Source organism: Artemia sp. Qi Xiang Cuo, chromosome 1 (genome assembly GCF_049724085.1).
Source record: "Artemia sp. Qi Xiang Cuo chromosome 1, ASM4972408v1, whole genome shotgun sequence".
NCBI lineage: Eukaryota > Metazoa > Arthropoda > Branchiopoda > Anostraca > Artemiidae > Artemia > Artemia sp. Qi Xiang Cuo.
This window is the reverse complement of record NC_142794.1, coordinates 80,568,621-80,591,029: the sequence shown is the minus strand read 5'-3', so window position 1 is coordinate 80,591,029 and position 22,409 is coordinate 80,568,621. Positions and strand designations below refer to the sequence as shown.

Here is a 22,409-nt window from a genome sequence, read left to right as displayed (position 1 = left end):
GTCCCTTCCCTGATGAAAACTTCCTCCATGGAAAGATCCTCCTATATAACCCCCGACCCCCCCCCCACTACCGGAAAAAATCGCTCCTGGAAACGTATGTATGCTTCCCAATAACCACTACTACATGTAAACATTGGGTAAAGTTTATAACTTTCAGCCCTTCCCTCGGGGACTATGGGGGATTAACTCATCCTAAAAGACATAGTTTTTGTCTTTTCGACCATGCTGAACAAAATGGCTATCTCAAAATTTTGATCGGGTGACTTTGGAAAAAAATGAACGTGGGAGGGGGCCTAGTTGCCCTACATTTTTTTTTGGTCACTTAAAAAGAGCACTAGAACTTTTAATTTCTGTTTGAAAGAACCCTCCCACGATATTCTAGGACCTCTGGGTCGATACGATCACCCCTGGGAAAAGAAAAACAACAAAAAAACAAATAAACAAGCATCCGTGATCTTTCTTCTGGCTAAAAATACAAAATTCCACATTTTTGCAGATAGGAGCTTGAAACCTCTACAGTACCTCTACCTCTAGAAACCTCTAGGGTTCTCTAATACGCTGAATCTGATTTTCATTAAGGTTCTATAATTTTTTGGGGGTGTTACCCCCTTTTTCGAAAATCAGTCAAATTTTCTCAGGCGCGTTAATTTTTTATGAGTAGGAATAAACATGATGAAACTTATATATTTGAAATCAGCATTAAAATTTGATTCTTTTGATGTATCTATTGGTATCAAAATTCCGTTTTTTAGAGTTTTGGTTACTATTGAGCCGGGTCGCTCCTTACTTACAGTTCGTTACAACGAACTGTTTGAATAACCAGTCTGGCGGGTTTCTTCTCTCCTTAGTATATAAAAGTGTACGTTTAACGCACCAGTACCAAGGGCTATAGCTGGAAGACCTAGAGCTATATTCTGGAGTTTCCGTATTTGTATGATGGGTAATTTAATCAAGGTTCCAAGCTTGAAATTTGAGGTTGCAAAAATGTGATTCCATCGCCATTCTTCTGTTTCCGTGCCTGGTTTAATAAACAACAGAGAATCTATTAACCTGACTCTGAAATTGAGTGAAAAAATCTTGAAAGCTTATGAAAGACAAAATTATTAACTATTACTAAATAGTACCTTTATGGTACCAAATGACTTTTTTTTAGTTTTTACTGTCATTTTCACTTGATGTTCGGAAATCGGCTCCAACTTTCCCCGCTCACAGGATTTTGACGAAGAAGTAGAGGAAAAAAAAAAGATAAACGATACGTGATGACTCATAAATAACAAGTAAACGCAATCTGAAAAGAAATTAATTGTACGAGTAGCTCGCTCACCTAGAAACTTTGTGAGCATCTGACCACGATCTTACCATAAATTTTTAAAACTAAACATGTCTCTCATCGTACTCAGAATATCATGACGGCCCATTATTAGACATTCAGATATGAACATTCCAGCCAATTTTGATTTGCTTGCGAACATTTTACGGGCCGCCCAAAAGTAGAAAGTTTAACAAAAACTAGGGCAACTTTAACATTCTCCTACTCTGAATGTTCAATTTCAACCCATAAAACTAATGAATAATCACGTTCAAACACACTAGAAAAGTCCATCTTTTGTGACGCTATATTCAGAATGGTTTATTTTTTAGATTAGCACGCGACTGTCGATTAACACCGTGAAGAACAAGAGTTCATTGCTGTTTTGCTTGCCCATAATCATCAATTTTTACCTCAAACTTTGCTTCTCGGTTTTCTAAATTTTCAATCAGGCCTTCAAGATTCTTTATAGATACCAATAATTGCTGACTGAACGTATCTCAAATAAGCATGGGCACTGTTCTGTTTTTCTGAAGAAACAGATAAAAATAAACAGGGCTTGAATAAAACAGAACAGAAACAGAACAGGTCAACAAAAAACAGAAGACCTGTCTCTGTTTCTGATCTGTTTTGTGGTAAAAACAGAAAACAGCTGTTTTTGATCAAAATCAGCTATTTAAACAGCTGTTTTTGATCAAAACTGCACTTGCCATGGGTAGTGCTTTTCTGTGGCGGTAACACTTTTGAGAAAATCTAGTACTATTGCAGAAATTTTTCCGCAAAAAAAGAGCAGTTTTTCTAATATAGGGACGAAAGATTGTCTGCGCACATAAATATCGCTATAATTTTTTTATGGTTATTTTTCTTCCATTTTCCCATTCCGAAAATACACTTTTATGTTTCTAATACATACTAGTTATTCGAGAAATTTGGAAAAAAAATAATTTTCAGCATGAAATTACGCAGTCAGCTCAAAGTCATTAGTATTTAAGCAGAGCATATAGTTGATTTGGGAGGAGATTCCCCTCCAGACAATGCTTTCTCCCCCCCCTCCCACTCTACCTGATGTGTAGAAGTCATATTAAACAAAAGTAAGAAAGAAGAAAAATGCACGGGAAAATGACACTTTTTACTGCAAATTAAAAAATTGTTTGTTACCTTGCAGCTTAAAGCAACCTTTTAAGATTAATTATTTCCAAGCCAATTTGTGTAAAAAAATTTTCAAACAATAAATTACGGGTTTAAGGGTACTTCGGAAATTTTTACGGTGCTTTGCGCTAGATAATATTGTTCTATGCCCTCCACCAAATTCATTCTTAAGTAAATAAGTAATGTGAAGTTTCTCAAAATCTGAATTTCAAAGGAACTTAGACTCTTTGCTACATAATACTTTCTTTAATAATTCTCTTCTCTTGAATAGGTTTTCAAAAGGATGCAAGTATCAGGACAATTGTACTTTTTGACAATTTATTTTAAAACTTTCTGTTGCTTTGCGGCAGAAAGTACTTTCTCCAACGCATGCACTTGCTCTATCATAGAAATTGTTACTGTTTTAAATTTTGTTTTAAGAATACGAGTGGACATGCTTTTGATTATGTAGGTTTGTTTTCATAGTCCATTCCCAAAGGAGAAAGGGTAGTGACATCCTCGACTATAACTAGTTATAATCACACAATCCAAGAATACTAATTTTATTTCTTAGCCGAGCCTCCCCCCCTAAGAAAATCTGGATCTGCCAATACTTCAAAGGTGTAATATAAGAAAATTATACTTTTGCACCCGTCCCTAGGATTTATATAAATTTGCACTACTGTATTTATCTAAATTAATGAAGGAGAAAAACCTTACCGGAAAGCTCTATAACACTCTAAAAGATAGACTAGCAGTTTCTCCTCAAAAGATTTTAAGGCATTAACGCCAGAGCTGCTTACACTGCATGAGCGTCTTATGATTTTGAAACCTGTTGTATCCAAAAAGGACCGGAATCAGCTTTCCTCATCGGACTCTACCATAGCCTCAAGGACTTCAGCAGTACAAAGGCGAGTTGGAGTGGGCTCTCTTGCAGTCTCTGCACCATTACTTAATATATTCTGCAGTAATGGTGCCAAAGATTGAAAGACCGGAGAACGACCCCCAAGTGAAAACCTTCCAAATGCTGAAGGATCCAGATAAGCTGTGTAACGTATCATCGGATAGCCTATTCTGCGACCTCGTTTTCTGACAGACTCCCAGCTCCCTACTATTCTTCTCCATTACTTTTGCCACCCTCTTCCATCGACACTGCATCAATCTAATCAGGTTCTTCCGCAAAAGTATCTTCATTTCCGGAGTTTTCAGATAAAGAGTTTTCAGAAAGGCCGTCTGAATCATTTTCACCAGCCTTCTGTTTAACTTTTGTTCTGGCAGCAACATTTATGTGATGATGCATAATTCCCCAGGATGGTGCTTTCAAGCCCCCTGTTGTATTTTAAATAAGCTGTTTCATATCTGGCCTAACAAACACAGAAAGTGCCAATTTGTCTTTAAACAGGGATTTGTAGCAGAGCTTCCACAGAGAAGATTGTTTTGATTAATTAGAAATAAGGAATGGTCGTATTTCTACTCTTCTTATTCTATATTTCACTAATTCATTATCTTCTGTGTCACTTCCTTTGCTATTGGGACCTTTCTTTAGGGCAGCAGCATGAATTGATATATATTTTTTTTTAGTTGGTTTGGATTTGTTATTTACTGCACCAGGCGCATATACTTTATTTTTGTGCACATCAATTATTTCCTTCCTTTTAAGATGGTACATAAATGTCGTGGTAGAGACTCCCTTAGCCTTTCGAGACACTTTGAAGAAATTGCACCTGCTACTTTCTGCGATTCCTTTTTCAAATGGGATACCCAGAGAGATAGCTTAGAAGTTTTAGTTGGAACTTCCAAGTCGTCATCAGAAGGTGACATCATGATTTTCTTAGCACAAAGGTTGATTTTAGGATTTTTTTTTACAAAATTAGAAGCACCTTCCAGTAGCCTACTATTTTAAAAATTGCACCTCAACCCAAATATCTGACCTCTTTCACCTCACTGGCATAACTAGGGGGAAAGGGACCAATTGCCTCCTGAGCAGTTTTGTTGGCACAATAAGCCAAAGAATCTGTCTGCTTATAAAAGCAAAATGACATATCCCAACTACGGTTTCATAACAACTTAGACCATTTGAAGCACAATAATAATTTTTAAGGGAATCAACTTGTCTGTAATTGGTATTTATGAGACATATACATGAAATAATTCACTGCTTAGTGTTAATTTTTTGAATTCATTTTTCTGTATGTTAAAAAAATACTGTGTTCACTGGAAGATTGGTATCCTACTGAATGAGAAAAGTATATCAGTATTTTATAAGAATTTTTCCCTTCCAGAAAATCAGCTAGTTTCAACTCTAGACTTTTCCTTGTAAGGATTTCTATTGATTTTAGAGATGATTTTAGTAACACGAGAAAAAGTATATTTGGCTATGTTTTTATGTTGATGCAATAAAGATTTGCTAGCAAAAACTTATATTTCTACCGGACAAGACTTCAATACATTTATATTGCTCTCTGACTAAGTATTTAAGAGAATTTTACAAATTAATAATCAGTATTTATCATATATAGGTCAGCACGGTAATCGTAGCAAGTCAATGTTATTTAGCAGTATAAATTCCATAAAAACAGTTAGATTAAAGTTTTCGCGGCTAAAGGTGCAAAGGTATCCTGCTTCTCTTTGACAGTAACTGTGCAACTTTACTGCTCAATTAATGGAATAATATAGCCTACTGTAAGCAATACGTCATTTTAGTGGAATTGAACAGCACCTTTACCGTCTTAACATTCTGGGGCGGATCTACGTTCCAATTCTAGAAATCGCATGAGGCGTAATCACGCTTCTACACAGTTTCAAATTATGATTTAAAAATCATTTTGTAAGTTCAAAATTCTCAAATATCTCATTCTCGTATCACTTAAATAAAATCAGGAACAGTAGAAAAACAGAAACAGGACGAAATAGCTATTATAGAAACAGAACAGGTAAATAAAAAACAGGTCATCTGTTTCTGTTTCTGTTTTTTGCATGAACAGAACAGAAACAGGTACTTTAAAAACAGAACAGAAACAGAAAACAGAAACAGTGCCCATGCTTAATCTCAAATAGTAAGCTGTATGACAAATATGGTTCAATCCCGCTTTCTAGGGCTAAAATGAGAAAGAAAATAAAATGGCTAGAACCTAGGACACGTTCTTCGGATGAGGGATGACAGATCGCCAAAGATTGTCCTGGTCAACCAGCCGTCTAGGGCCAAACGAAAAATGAGTCGTCCCCAAAGGGGGTGGTAGGATGTCGTAAGGAAAGATCTAAGGGAAATGGGAACTTTTTGGTAGGCTGTAAAGAGGGAGGCTTTGAACGGGTTGGGATGGAGGAGGAGCGTGCGTTTAAGCAGTGTTTACCGTAGGTAGCTCGGTGCTTCAATGAGTTGTTAGTAGCGATAGTGGTAGCAATAATTGATCTAGCTTGGGATTGAATTCGAGAGACACTGACGAGTACATCTCGCTCAGAACAGTCTCAACAGAATTTTTGAGCAGTTGGTCCTTGCCACGCCTATTCTACACTAGTTTCAAAATTGTGCTCATCGTTGGCTCTTTTGTTTTTGTACCTTCATGCTCAGTTACGGTAATTTTTGCCAGTAAATTTCCGGCGTACGGTTCTGACGAAATTTCTTTTAGCAATGCGTACCTTTTGGAAGTTGTTTATAAGTGTCTGAGTTTTGTCTGACCTCTCTAAACGAACTTCCTACATTCTTTTCAGTTTTCGTAGAATTATCACGGTGATTATGCTCAGACGAAATGAGACGGTTCTCCGTAGCTTGTGCTTCAGTCTGGTCTCCATAAAAAAATGTGGTACTTATGTAGAAAGCGGTAAGTGTGCGAGAAGTGAAGTTTCGTTAGTGCTAATGAAATAAAACAAAATAGGATAAAAACATAATAGCTCATAAACAATTTTGGGCCATATATTCGCACATTAGGGGGGGGGGGGGGGTGGTAAAGCATAACATATATTAAATACGTAACCTAACATAACCCAACCTATGTACCTTTTAGTCCCCCTAAACCCCCAAAAAACATGTTTAAATATAGTTTCTGGAGTGAGAAACCCTTTGGAAACCTGTTTATCAATAGCATGTTTGACATTTCGATGAGGTCTTTAATTGCGCACTTGCCGCTTTCTACACACGTACCAAAAATGTTAGCAAATATATAGCAAATAGCCCTTGAAACTGGCAATCACAAACTGAAACCGCTGAAGTTCTAATACTTCTTAGCTATGACGACAAAATGCTAAATCAGTTTATCTTTAAGCGAACAGGCCCACGGCAGTAGTGGCAATCAGGAATTGGCGTCAATCAGGAACCCTCATTTAGTGAATCCAAATCAGTTCAAATTTCTTGCTCCACTTCGGATTAATTCAGATCATATTCCTTTCTCAAAGTACATAAGTGCCCAATTAATTCAGATTATAAGCCGTTTTCAAAATGCAGCTACAGTTTTTCAAGGTCTCTCATCACATGCGCAACCCGATGTTAGCGGAATGAAACTAAAAAACGATCAGAAATTAAATAAAAAAACAATTTTTTTAAACTGAAAGTAAGGAGCGACATTAAAACTTAATACGAACAGAAAATATTCCGTATTTAAAAGGGGCTGTCCCCTCCTCAACGCCTCTCTCTTTACGCAAAAATTAGGCTCTGTCTCACAACTTTATTTTTAAAACAATAAAAAACTCTAGCGTAAAGAGCGAGGCGTTGAGGAGGGTACAGCCCCTTTCATATACGAAATAATTTCTGTTCGTTTTAAGTTTTAATGTCGCTCCTTACTTTCAGTTTAAAAAACTTGTTTTTTTTTTATTTAATCTACACAAAAATCAATTGGCTTAAGGCCCAGATTTATCACAGGTAATCCATAATCCGCGAAATGTACTCTTGTATTTAAGAAGTTTACTGGCCAATGATTCAATAAATATGTTGCGGTGAAAGACCGAAATCTAGTAAATGTCGACATTCACTGGTGAATATCCGAAATTCATTTTTCTCTGCTTGGATTCAATCAGCTTTGCCAGTCAGATTTGTCAATCTTATGCAAGGTATGTATATGTATATATATATATATATATATATATATATATATATATATATATATATATATATATATATATATATATATATATATATATATATATATATATATATATATATATATATATATATATATATATATATATATATATATATATATATATATATATATATATATATATAGTATATATATATATATATATATATATATATATATATATATATATATATATATATATATATATATATATATATATATATATATATATATATATATATATATATATATATATATATATATATATATATATATATATATATATATATATATATATATATATATATATATATATATATATATATATATATATATATTTATATATATATTTGACTATTTAGGATTATATGTGTTTTAAATTCAATAGACAAAACAGTTTTTCAAGAACCAAAATAAAGTCCCTCAATTCGGTTTTTTGTTCGTAAAAGTTATTTATAGGAAAGATCGTAACCAGAACTCAATTTAAGGTGGGAGTTAAAATTATTCCGATTAGGTTCCAAAAATAAATAAACTCTGGACAGCAAATATATCTACTGAAAGTGTAGATATTAAAAAAAAATTACAGATTGAAAAATTACTGAGCTTCTGACCCCTTAAAGCCTACTGGTCGCGTCAACAGCGGTGTAATTTTGTCAAAATCTGGGGGGAGGAGCTGGAGTCTATTTTCCCAAGTCAAGGAAAAATCGCAGTGAAAAATGAGCTATATAGTACCATAAAGGAAAAGGTATACTTAAGAGAACTAATATGTTTTTGTGGATAATTAAATTATGTAGGCCTATCTTAGTTTTTACAAGATTTTTGAACATGCTTAATTCCAGATGAAGGGGGCAAAGTGGGGTTTTGTGGGTGGTTGCCCCCCTTTTCCGTTGCAAATTACGCCCCTGCGCCTCAGTGTTTCATTAATTAGTTGTCATGTTATTTAAAACAAAGCTGGATGTTTTTCTAGGACCTTTCGTTAGTGCGCTTGCAAACAAGTTTGGATTTCGAGCTGTTACCATTGCAGGCAGCTTCATAGGATGTATTGGCTTTGCCCTTTCTTCATTTGCTACTAGCGTTGAATTTTTGTTTATCACATATGGAGTAATTGGAGGTGAGTGCTCGAGTCCTTTTATTTTCAGTTTAGATGGTATGGGCAAGCTGTATAGGTCCTTGTTTATAAAAAATCAATAAGGAACATATTACATTATCTATCAATTCGACAATTTTAGTTTATTTATTCTTAATTCAAAATGTGTTGTGCGCATTACGACTTACACTTCTTCCCTATTAGTTATTAAATAAAGAAAACAAATTTTTTTTCAAACTGAAAATATGGAGAAACACCAAAATTTAAAACGAACAGAAATCGTTTCGTATATGAGGAGGGCTGCTCCTTACTCCATCCTTGCTCTTTACAGTATAGTATTAAAGTTCTTTGAAAATACTTCTCATTCAAATTCAAAGGCCCTTGTGTTTAAGTAGTCTTTCTCAAAGAACTATGACACATAACAATGCTAAGAGCAATAGTTGAGCAAAGGGCAGCCACCCTCACATAAGAAATAATTTATGTTCGTGTTAAGTTTTAACCTTACTCCTTACTTTCACTTGAAAAAACAGGAAATTCCAGCCCCAAAAATACCCGTATATTCCCAATAACAAATTCCGTATTTTAACAATGGGAAAACAGCATAGCTTACAGCCCTTTCCTGTGGGTTTATGGGGGTTATGCCATCCCCAAAGATATTGATTAGACTTTTCGACTATGCTGAATCAGATGGTTATCTTAAAAATTTTGTTTGGCTGTCTTTGGGGCAGAAGAGGCGTGGGAGAGAGGCTTGTTTCCCTGTCTATTTGGTCACTTAAAGAGGGCACCAGAAATTTTTATTCCCATTCGAGTGAGCCCTCTCCCGATCATTTAGGACCATTGGTTCGATACGATCACCCGTGGTGAAAAAATCACCATGTGGTGATCTTTCACAAAAAAAAATCACAAAAAACGTGGTGATCTTTCTTCTGGCAAAAAAAAATGTAGTTAACAGCTAGAAACCTCTACAACAGGGTTTTTCTGATGTAGGCCTAGTGATTTTCATTAACTTCGCTTGGCTTTCTTCGCTTGACATTGCTCATTCACTTTCTTTTTTTATATCAGCAGGTGTGACTATAATGTGGCCTGGACATTCGGGTTACCACTAGAATTTTCAAAACAATACTATCCCAAAGGAAAAAAATCCCTAGTCCAAATTAGCTTGGTAATTTACCTTGTTCATTATCGCCCTATTTTGCAAATCCTCAATATGTCAAATTAAGTAATTCTGCAGAAAAAAAAATCTGTAATTAAAGGCATAAAATTATTCTCAAAATCATTCTTGATAGTTTCGTTCCAGCTCACTCAAAAAGCTCCAGATTAAGCGGCTTAGTCTTAAGTTTGATCCACGCGGCCACTCTGTAACGTAAACTACTTAGCATGATTATGAGCATATGATTGATCGGCTAAAAATGATACTCCAATCAGAAACGAGTTAACGTTCTCACAGACCTTATATAAACCAGCATGATAGACTTGAGTAGCCAATGTTCTCTGTTACCCAATACCCATAAGTTCTTCTTGGAGCATCGTTAACTACTTGTAAGATTTCTAAAATACAGTTTACTTTTTTAAGTAGCCTCGAGTCTCTCAAGAGAGAGAGAGATTAGTTTCCCTGTCTGTTTGGTCACTTAAAGAGGGCACCAGAAATTTTTATTCCCATTCGAGTGAGCCCTCTTCCGATCATTTAGGACCATTGGTTCGATACGATCACCCGTGGTGAAAAAATCATCACGTGGTGATCTTTCAAAAAAAAAATCACAAAAAACGTTGTGATCTTTCTTCCTGCAAAAAAAAAATGTAGTTAAGAGCTAGAAACCTCTACAGCAGGGTTTTTCTGATCTAGGCCTAGGGATTTTCATTAACTTCGCTTGACTTTTTAGGGCGTTCTCTCCCTTTTTCGAAAATCAGTCAATTTTTTCAGGCTCTTAGATTTTGATTGGTAACAATAGACTTAATGAATATTACATATTGGGAATCGGCATAAAAAGCGTTTTTTTTTTTATTTATTTATTGTTATCGAAATGTTGTGTTTTTTTAGTGTCGGTTACTATTGAGCAGAGTCGTTCCTTAATTACAGTTATCTCAAAATTTCGATCGGTTGTCTTTGTGGCAGAAGAGGCGTGGGAGAGAGGCTTGTTTCCCTGTCTATTTGGTCACTTAAAAAGGGCACCAGAAATTTTTATTCCCATTCGAGTGAGCCCTCTCCCGATCATTTAGGACCATTGGTTCGATATGATCACCCGTGGTGAAAAAATCACCACGTGGTGATCTTTCACAAAAAAAAATCACAAAAAACATGGCGATCTTTTTCTGGCAAAAAAAATGTAGTTGAGAGCTAGAAATCTCTACAGCAGGGTTTTCTGATGTAGGCCTAGTGATTTTCATTAACATCGCTTGACTTTTTGGGGTGTTTTCTCCCTTTTTCGAAAATCAGTCAATTTTTTCAGGCTCTTAGATTTTGATTGGTGATAATAGACTTAATGAATTTTACATATTGGGAATCGGCATAAAAAGCCATTTTTTTTTATTTATCTATTGTTATCGAAATGTCGTGTTTTTTTTAGTGTCAGTTACTATTGAGCAGAGTCGTTCCTTACTTACACTTTGTTACCGCGAACTGTTTTACACAATTATTGTAAATATTCTTTGTTAAAACTAAAATATATTTTGCTTAACTTTAAAAAAATTGCATTTTGATTTTGCAATTTCACTGCACCTTCAAGTGTATTTTCATTCTATAATCTATTATGTAATATTTTGCTACTAATGTTTAATTTTTAGCTCAATTAAGTGCGTTTAATGCCTAATACAGTAGAATTAAGATTTGGAAGTGGCAGAACATTAATTGGTGTTTTGATAAGAATCTCGGAAGTATATCATTTGATTGCGTCATAAAAGTTGTATTATCTCGATTTTTTGCTTTAATTCTGAAAAATTATTGGCTTTAAAACATGTTATTGGTTTATTAATTTGGTTACAAATTTGACCACTGGAAAGGACACAAAATAGAAATGGAAAGAAGATTTAACTCATTCAACTGTTGGGAAAGCTTAATGAGGGAGAACCAGAAGGGCCAAAAATGAAAAATGAGACTGTACAAGGTTACAGCGTAAGACCACTGGTGGATCCAGGGGGGATAGGGGGAATCCGCCCCCCAAGATTTCTTCTGGCACCCTCTTTTCTTCTTTTTTCTTGTTTTGCTTTTTTTAGAACAAATTTGCCAATTTGGTCAATTATTGGCACCTTTGTCACATTACCCCCCCCCCAAAAAAAATTTTTTTTCATTGGCGCCCTTGTCACATTGAGGTCCCCCAATATTTTGCTCTAGATCCACTTGACCCCCCTGTGCACACGTGTCTGAACCGTCATAATTATTTTTTGGGAGATCTTTTTTTGCCCGAGCCACACTATGGTCACGCCTCTTGTTAAAAAATAACAAGATTTACTTTGTTTTTCTTTGATTTTAACATTTCAACTGTAGCACAACAAAAAATGGAAATAAAGAGGAATTGGTTTGAACAGCGTATAGCAACAATAATTTTTTCGTAAGTATTGTCTGCGGATATGTCTTTGTTCCTGTAGTGAGATTCATCATACTAAAAGAAAGGTTAGTTCTAGATTGTATTTCTTATAATAAAAAAAAAATGTGTCTTAGATTTTCATTTATGATCGGTCACTCAAGAAAATTACGCTTGAAAGTTAAACATCCAAACTCAACAAACTGCGTGTGGGATAGCCTACACCACAAGATCTGTTGAGCTGCAGGTTTTGTTGTGGTCTAAAAATGTAAATATATCTGGCTGGGCCACTAATGATCAAGCAGCTTTAGTCTTTAACTTACGCTCTGGCCGTATTATAGTCAAACCTTTTTGGTAAGATCAAGATTAGGCACGACTACAGCGCCAATTCACAGGCAAACTTTGGTTTTTGTTTAAATGTTTTTGGAGGTGACTCCTTTCGAAATCATTGACTAATCAGCTTTAAGACGTAAGTCATATTGTTCTTTTTGAAATTAGAAAGAATGGGAGCTTAGAAAAGCACTTCTTCTGTCCGTAAGATGAATCTGGCAACATATACACAAACATGGTATTAATACCAGGGTCGTATCCAGGATTTTCCTTGGGGGGGGGGGGGGGGTCACAAATTTTTTTAAAAAAAGCATCCAAAATTTTTTATATTCGTTTCTGTTATATTTTTACGAGTTGTAAAAAAATGGGGGATTTCAACCCCCGCCCCCTAGATACGACCTTGATTAATGCCCAATAGTTCGGAACAAAGAAGTGTTGATAAAACCTTTTCAAACCAGTATATTGTCATTCTAATGTCTGTTTAGTAAGAGCATGACATTAAAATCATGGGAATACATTGCTCATTCACTTTCTTTTTTTATATCAGCAGGTGTGACTATAATGCGGCCTGGACATTCGGGTTGCCACTAGAATTTTCAAAACAATACTATCCCGAAGGACAAAAATCCCTAGTCCAAATTAGCTTGGTAATTTACCTTGTTCATTATCGCCCTATTTTGCAAATCCTCAATATGTCAAATTAAGTAATTCTGCAGAAAAGAAATCTGTAATTAAAGGCATAAAATTATTCTCAACATCATTCTTGATAGTTTCGTTCCAGCTCACTCAAAAAGCTCCAGATTAAGCGGCTTAGTCTTAAGTTTGATCCACGCGGCCACTCTGTACCGTAAACTACTTAGCATGATTATGAGCATATGATTGATCGGCTAAAAATGATACTCCAATCAGAAACGAGTTAATGTTCTCACAGACCTTATATAAACCAGCATGATAGACTTGAGTAGCCAATGTTCTCTGTTACCCAATACCCATAAGTTCTTCTTGGAGCATCGTTAACTAATTGTAAGATTTCTAAAATACAGTTTACTTTTTTAAGTAGCCTCAAGTGAACACAATGATGAAGAACGAAATGAAAAATTTGCGTCTATATTTTTGAACCTTGAAGTCCAGTAGCTCCAGCATTTTTATTGAGGGGGCAAAAAAGTTCCACATCCAGAGAGTCACGGGGCATGGGCTATATAATAGCTTTTTTCCAATTTTTTGGGGGGGGGCAACTGCCCCCCCCCTTGCCACCCCCAAACGACGCCACTGCTGAAGTCTGAGAGCTATTTTCTTTATACAAAGGCATAATTGTGTCATTAAAATTAAATGATAAGTATAAGCTATTCCTCACGAGTTAGTGTTTTCTGCTTTTATTTATTTTCAAAAATCCTTTTTAAAGGTACTTATGTTTTAGAGCCACCACACTCAGGTTCTTGATCTGAGTAGAACTGGTTTCTTTCTCTATTTCTGTACGTACTCGGTGATAATCAGCTTAGCATGAAAAAGATAAGCTACTATGTAGGTATATTTTAATTAAATATTTTATATATAGAGTTGGTATTTTGGTTAAGTTAGGTTAAGCTAGGTTAGTTTAGAAATCATTTAAATACCATTTAATATAATGTGTTCCGGGCGGCCAGGTTTCCATAATTCTCTCTTGTATTTTCCAAAATTTTGTAATTAAAGTATTATATTTTCATCATATTTAGGTATATTTCATAAGGATTAACCTAACTTCACTTCCTGCGTGTGGCGTATATAATCAAGGCCGTACCCAGAGGGAGGATTGGGGGGTTTGAACCCCCCCCCCCCCCCGAAGTTTTTGTCTGACTCGTAAAAACGTAACAAAAAAGGATATAAACAAATTTGTATCCGTTTTTGAGGTTTTTTGTGTAACCCCCCCCCCCACCGAATTTTTTTTGAGTAAAAGCCCCTCCAAAAAAATCCTGGGTACGGCCTTGGCTATAATTCATAAGTACCCTTTTAAAAATAGATAAATGGCCCAAAATTCTGCCCAATATATTATTGCAAATTTGATTAGGAAAATTGAACTTTCACTAAGATAAGATGAATTTCCAAAAAATCGCTATCACGAGCCCAAATTTGCACTTGTGGTTGCCGAGGAATTGGCAAAAAACGTGACACATGTAACAGATAGCAATTTGGTTCTCATTAGTGAGATATGATTCTTAAATTATTTTGTTCAGCCAGAGCTACTTGTTGAGTTTTTTTTCGACATTATTTTTTCATATATCTACTACAATCAAGACAGGAACGATGGGAACGTTTCCAAATAGATTTCTGTCTCTTATGTTAGTTTTTTCATATTTTTTTTCTTTTTTCACTAAAAACAGCTAGAAACAACAATACGCAGAACAAACGACTCGAAATATAATGTCCACGCTATTAGTGCGTGTTTTTTGTTTGTACCTTCGATTTTATCTTCTGAGATTTTTTTTTTAGTATTTAATTGAAAAACCCACAGAAGAATCTGGCCAAAAAAGCATCTAAAGGCACTTCTAAAAAATTAGATATTTATTACAGAATAATTTTACGGGGATTGGAGGAGGGGCTGTTAAATCATGAGAAGTTTTCGGATATAAATCTATTTAACTTTGATTAAGAAGGAGAGTTATGGAGACCAATCACATAGGGGAGATAATGCTGTTGGAGGCTAAATCTCTCTAAAAAAACAAACGTAAATTAAGATTTGAAAATCTTTCATGGCTCCGAAGTATAAGAAAAATAGAAACAAATAAAGCGTGTGGTATATCAATGCCTAGATCTGTGAAATAAATAACAAGAAATAGCCTTAATTTTCTTACCTGCTATTGTTGAGATGCGTCGCTATCTAATATTGAACAAAGTTGGAGAAACAGCACGAAAATCCTCTCTAAAGCATTACATCTTAATTTTTGTTTTATTATAAAATGAATATCGTCGGGAATACGAAATAGAAATATGTTTCCAGTCATCAAACAATTATAGCCCGTTGACAATTTCATTATGATCAAAGCAAACAATGTCAAAGAAATGTTTCTTTAGGTCCTGATTGACAGAGATGGTGGGGATCTTTCAACAAAAACTTGGATTTAGTCGTGGGAGCAGAAGATTTAAGGGGAAGGGGGTGCTCTTAGGCAGGGTCAAAACTAGGGTTTTGCGTTTGGGGGATATAAAGAATGTGTCGAAAAAATTGTCCTGTGTGCCGCCAAATGCGGACACATAGCCTAATTTAAGCCGCTGAAGACGCCCAAATTTTCAATGGTGTCCGTACGGCGTGCCGACGCTTTGGAACTTTGAGGCTGGGAAAGCTCCCCCTCCTTCCACCTTAGCTGCACCCCAAATTCTAGGTCTCGTCTTTAGGCCAAAACTGTATGAAACCTGCATCAAGATTACAACACTATCGTTGAAGTGGGACTAATTAATTTTTCAATGTAAATGCAAGTGCGATAGAGAACTGCTGATGTTTTCGTTTTTCGCAGGAAGCGGTTTTGGTTTAGTGTATGTTCCAGCAGTTGTAGCAGTTGGATTTTATTTTGAAAAGAAAAGAGCTCTTGCTACTGGAATTGCCGTTTGTGGTTCAGGAATAGGAACATTTCTAATGGCACCTCTTACAACATACCTCATCAATGAATACGGCTGGAGGGGAACTCTCTTAATTCAAGCAGGTAGGTTGGTCTTGAATTTTATCAGGAGAGCTATTTCTAACCGAGGAGATTCATCACTGTCCTTAAAGGGCATCCTTAATTTTAATCTAGTTTTATCTTCTAATATATTCTAATATGATCAACTGACAGGTATCCAGTTGATCTCCACTTAAATTGCACTCTCCGAATTGTGAAATATGAAATTTAAATGAAATATATTTTTGGTTGTTTTGCCCACAAAAACTTCTTCCAAATTTGGGCTCTAACCCTGAATCTAATTGACCCTTCTCAAAATAATATCGCATAGCCTAAGCGTCTGCTTATGCTTTGGTTTACTTATTAATATTTTTTCAGTTGAATAGAACGTTTTGAACCTTGATTCACTGTACTTGTTTTGCATTTCTGTCTAGTCGTTATTGCCATCCATGACCAAACATAAAATTAAGGCCAAAACTCACTTTTCACAAGTCTGAGAAGTTCAATATAAGCACGAATTAACTTTCTCCCCGTAATGCTGTAAGTCCCTCAAAGTAAAAATAGCTAACAACTTTTCTTCTTTTTTCTCTCTTTTTTTCTTAAGCAGGCGAGGTATTTCTGGATCCGTGCTTATGGAACATTCCTATAACACTTCTCTGAGACATCTTGGAAATTAGACTAAATAATATTTACTGAAATGAATCTAAAATGAACTCCAAAAAATCCATTATTGTCTGGGAGCTGGCATGGCGGTATGTTGAAAGTTCTGAGTTAGCTACTAGATTTAAAAGTATCAATAAACTATTATATAGATCTACTTTTTTATTTTTACACGACGTTTTAATGTATTTAAACATATGCGTTAAACATATTTAAACATCAAAGAACCCTATTCAAGAGCCCACGAGAGCTTCAGTCATGAAGAAGATCAAAAGCCACGCATAATTTCCATCCATGGCAAAGCATAGCATATATTAAATACGTAACCTAACCTAACCTAGGTACTCCCCCCCCCCCCTAAACCCCAAAAAACAACAGTATAAATATCGTAAACGTAATCAAAATCACACTTTGCATTGCATGACTCCCTTGAATTAACCCATCTTTAGCGGGTTTTTCGTGACTGGTTTCATTGCGTTATATAAAAGAGTACGTTTAATACATAAGTACCTTATATTCATTTAAAAAGGGCACGAGATATGGTCATTTCCTTCCAATGTATTTTAAGCCATGCAAGCCCTTCACCCATGCAAAAATTATACCCTGTGAAATGTTTGTTCTATGTTGTTAATATGATTAGATATTCAGACCTAAAGACATTTCAATTAGAGCTATAGAACCTCAACTGAAGATACATTGTTGATTTTCTAGCTGATTCATGCTGCGGGGTTGTTTCAGGAAAACGTCGCTGACATTTATTTCAATGTTTCGTTTAATTTAACTGAATCGCTTCCTATTTTGTAAAATTATATATAGGGTTTTGTAAAAGCGCATAAGCTGTTATAAAGGAGGGGCGGTGGGTCATTTTTTACGCAAGGGGGGATATGTTATTAAGAGTGCATTTCAATGTCAAATATTCTAACTCTCACTAATCCTCCAGATGAATATAGAAGAAGTTTTGGGGAAGGGGGTGGAAACTTTTATATAGTCTCTCTTAAGTCACTGAAATGTTTTTGGTCGACACTAAACTAGTAGTAAAAAGAGGAGGTAATAGTGCCCCTCCCATTGCTATAATCTTTGCCTATATCGCATAAAATATTACATTCACATGCGTGACGGCCCAGAAGTAGACACTGCAGCACAATTATTCAGATTAAGTCTATCCATATGCTGATAAAATTTAGAAGTAACAGAACATTTGGTTAACAATTAAGGTTAACAACCGGTTATCAATTTGGTTAACAACCAGTTAACAATTAAGTGCTCCATGTAGGGGCACTCAGTAAAGAACGATTTGATCTCTATGTATTCTTTTTTCTTCTTTTTTTTTATCTTCCAACGGCCTAGTATATAAGAGATGATCATAGAAATTTAGGAGAGAGCTCATTAAATTAGAATTTGAAGCTTCTGGTGCCCTTTGAGTCAAAAGTGATAGGATTGGTAAAAAGAAAAACCTGGCACGCGAGAAAAATTTTTCATTTGTAACTGATTAGAGGCCCCCTAAGTGACAGTCCTAAGGGGTGGGCAAAACAAGCTTAAATTGTCATATTTACGGGCGAAAATTGTAATATGTACCGTATTGATGGTGTGGCAGAGGGCGGCAAAGTCTACAATTTCTATCTCCTACTCTGATCTAAATTAGGCTTAATAGTATAATGGAAATTTGTTTATATATATATATCTTTTTGGATGAAAAAACTGTTTAGATAGGTAACGAGTTGAAAGAAATTCATTTAAGGACCTTATTTTGGTAAAAAAAACAAATATAAATGACGCCACAAAGACAATAAAAAAAAACGCAAATTCACAATTACTGAAAATAAACAAACTGGACCATCAAACGTGACGAGACTAATCCGAACAGTTAAAGCAAAGAACATGGAAAAATTCATGAGGTGATGAACAGTAATGAAGTGTGAAGAAATATGTGGTTAAGAGACAGCTAACGACCTCGGCCATCAAACATGACAAGACTAATCCGAAGAGTTAAGGCAAAGGGGATTGAAAAATTATCTGTATAATCATGAAAGAAAATTTTAATCATAGGATCGTATTTTCTTCGTACTTTGTATAATTTAGTTGCAAAACACAGTGAAATTGATTTTAAGAAGTATTCTTATGAGCTTTTCATGTAGAAAGCCCAAGACTTTTAATCCAAGACTTTGCCTCCCTAATTGAAAGCCACACATTTGCACCATAGAATCGTACTTTCTTCGTATTTTGTATAATTCTGTTGCAAAATATAGTGAAAAGCCATATTGAGAGTTTATAGCAAAGAACGAACTCAAGCCTATGGTAACCAAAATATTAAAAGAAAATGTAATTTTCGACAAACTTTAAAAAGAATGAAAGTAAAACCTATATAGGAAGGGGATCCACGTTGTCTCACCACCATATAGACCGTAAAGTCATTCTTTAAATGGAAATTAACTCTTTTATATTAAGATGTATAGAAGTTTTCTAAATGCTATTCACAGTCGATCCTTCCCTTTTCCCAAATAAATGATAAAACATGTAAAATAGTAAAACATTTTAATTGGTGGCTTTTTCCTGTGTGTGATAAATGTGTTCATCAAAGCCATATATAAAGAAGAGTCGGCTCTAGTTTACCACGATAATTTATGGCTGTTACGATAGCTACAATCTAGTAGAGAATGAAGGAACGATGCTAGTTTTGGTTAACGAAAAGGAACAGGCAATTACAATATTTACAAGATTTGCCGCAACTTATTTAAGAATGAGCTTTATAGGCATAGTAACCAAAAATTTAGCGAATATATGAATAAGCACCGGGAGCCCGGAGGCTTCACCGCCAGGCCTTGGCACATGGTTCTTCTAACCACAGACAATTTGAGCTTTTTCTTGATGTCATGACGTCACCACAGGTTCGTTAGAATTGCACTGGGAAACATGTACACTATTCTTCTAAGTAATAACCTATTTAGATCGTTTTTGGGGCCAGCTATGGCTCTTTCTCGTTTTCCAACCGTAGATTTCATTGTCCATTTTCTTTCATCTTTACCGCAGAAAGTTTTGTCCATGCCTTTTGCTTTAACAGCTTAGATTCATACGTCATCTCATTTAATTTCTTAAGACGTTAAAGATAACAAATACATCTTTTCCAGTTTCCAACCACAGATAGCTGTTCGAAATTTCGTTTACAATTCAATGTAATTCTCGCTGTCCTTTGTTCCATATCTTTTCCTTTAGCTGTTACGATTCTTACTTTTACTAGTTTTCTAATCACATTTATCTGTGCTACGTTTTCATCAATCAACCCCTTAAATATTTTAATGACCTTAAGCTAGAATTAACGCCTTATAAAATTATGTTTTTTTTTATTGGACCTTTAACCTTTGCCTTGGCTTGTCTTTTTTCATTATGAGAAACATAATGACGAACCTTTGTTTTTTGTTTTTTTTTTTTTTAAGAGGCTGATGCAGTATCAAGTTCTTGGCTAACGTTCTTATTAACTCTAATGTCTCTATTTATAGCTATTTCATCGTCTGAAGCTTTTATAAAATGTTGAACGTCGACTTTTACCCCGGCTTGTCTTTTGTCATTATGAAATACATATCGCCCAAACTTTTTTTTTTTTAACAAAGGCATGGTATTACTTTCATAAAATTTAACTTAAAAACTTAAAGCTCCAATGCGTTCGACAGTTTAAGTACATATAGCAAACATATTTGAGAGAGAGTTTGCGAAAAAGATAGCTACTTCAAAAATATAGCTAAACCGATAGTATTGTAGCAGTAAATTAAAACGTGGAAGAGTTACTTTACTTATATTTGTTCATGTCGTTTACTTTGATGTTACAAACTTAAACAAGTTACTTCTTGAAATTAAACAAGAAACCGAGGTTGAGATGAAGAAGATAAAGAATCCCTATTAAGCATAGTAGTCAAATGCCATCAGCTTTTATCCCTAAACTTCAAACTAACGTGGAGAAACTCGATTCTGATTTGGAAGAAACACCCAAAAATGACGATCTGTCACTGTCTTCACATGGTTGTTCAACGATTTTGGAGAAATTAGAAAGTGATGAGCAGGAAGAGGAAAAAATGCCGCTGTTCGGTATCGAAGAGCAAGCACTTGACAAGGTAGAAGTACTTAAAAAAGATGAGAAACAAAAATTCCAACCCGTAAAGAATGACAAAACGGAAGAATGTAAAAAGATGCAGTCGATGCAGAATATTGTAGTTCAAGCAAATTTTCTTGTTTTTCAAGCCACCATATTTACTTTGTTGTTCAAGCCAAGAGACTGTATGTTCCCTATGTAGGAGTTTTGGACAAAGCGGTTCTAATAGTCTACTTTGTGTTTCGATCTGACACTATTTTTAGAAGCTTTGGGTTATTGTATTTCTTAGTATGGGACGTCGTCTCTTACTAGGTTGCTAGCTACCGCTGCAACCCGGATTTTTAGTATGGGGCGTGAACGTCTCTTACTAGGTTGTAGCGGTAGTTAGCAACCTAGCTACCACTGCTACTTTTAGTTACTGTGTGCTATGGTTTGTTCTTTACTTGGTTTCAGCTATATCTGAAGAAAATTGCAAACTCCCCATCAATAATGAACTATATCGATCCTTTGTATAAAATTTTATCTAGCATATGAAAATGAAGTTCTTTGTAAAAATATTGATTTTTTTATGTTAATTACAAAAGCACGTAGACGTGACAAATTCCTGAGGTTAATAGCATAAGCTACGACAGTGTTATAGAACAATAAAGTTTTTCGTAAAAAATTGATTGTATTTTAAAAATTATATTTTTTTAAACTACAAAATGCTTTTAACCGCATCAATATCCTTTAAAATAATCCATTAAACAACTGTACGATGTTCCAGTGCCAAGCTATCTGAGGAGGAAAAAAATGAAAGAAAGAAAAAAATGTCGTTTATGCTGAATTTCGTGGTTCCAGCCACTTTTCTTGATTTTCAAGCCAATATATTTCCCTTGTTATTCAAGCCAAAAGACGGTAAGTGTCCTGTATAAGGGTTTCGAACAAGGCGGTTCTAATAGTGTACTTTGTTTCTTGATGTGATTCTGTTTTTAGGAGTTACGGGCTATTTCATTTTTACTATGGGGCGTGATCGTCTCTTACTAGGTTGCTAGCTACCGCTGCAAACTCGATTAGTTGTACCCGCAGCTGTTGATTTAGTTATATCTGCAGCTGTTGGATTAGTTTTACCTGTAGTTATTGGCTTAGTTGTACCTGCAGCTGTTGGCTTACTTTTACCTGTAGATGTTGGCTTAGTTGTACCTGCAGTTGTTGGCTTAGTTTTATGTGCAGCTGTTGGTTTAGTTCTACCTGTATCTGTTGGCTTAGTTTTACCTGTAGATGTTGGCTCAGTTGTACCTGCAGTTGTTGGCTTAGTTGTACCTGCAGCTGTTACTTAAAATGTCGCTTTTTGTTGCTTTTTCCGGAGTGAAAAGGCTGGGAAGCGTAAAATGAGTATCATTATAGTCTCTATGGATAAGCTTCCTTGACTATAGATTTACTACTCTGCCTTATGGTAAAATCCACCCCATCCCCTTTAGTAAGTGGAAATTAAAAAGCACGTTCTGAGAAAAAACTGCCAAATAAAAAAAATTACAATCAGTTTTGGAACAACAACGGTTATCTTGTTTGTTTTAATAGTAAAAGTTAATTACGATGGCATTTTTTCAGGACTTTCGAGA

The 22,409-nt window shown here is 35.2% G+C and overlaps 2 protein-coding genes across 3 annotated transcripts in view; one reads left to right on the top strand and one right to left on the bottom strand.

Moving 5' to 3' along the window:
• Positions 1-22,409, bottom strand: part of LOC148956787 (brachyurin-like) — a 625,076-nt gene that overhangs the window by 336,899 nt on the left and 265,768 nt on the right. The gene's annotated exons all lie outside the window — the stretch shown is intronic.
• The window catches only part of LOC148956789 (monocarboxylate transporter 14-like), a 113,640-nt gene that overhangs the window by 25,778 nt on the left and 65,453 nt on the right, over positions 1-22,409 (top strand). For both annotated transcript variants that reach the window (XM_089087299.1, XM_089087298.1), the window contains 2 exons: positions 8,474-8,617; positions 15,927-16,112. In XM_089087299.1, coding sequence (XP_088943425.1) covers positions 8,474-8,617; positions 15,927-16,112 — 330 coding nt within the window. The remainder of the gene's footprint in view (positions 1-8,473; positions 8,618-15,926; positions 16,113-22,409) is intronic.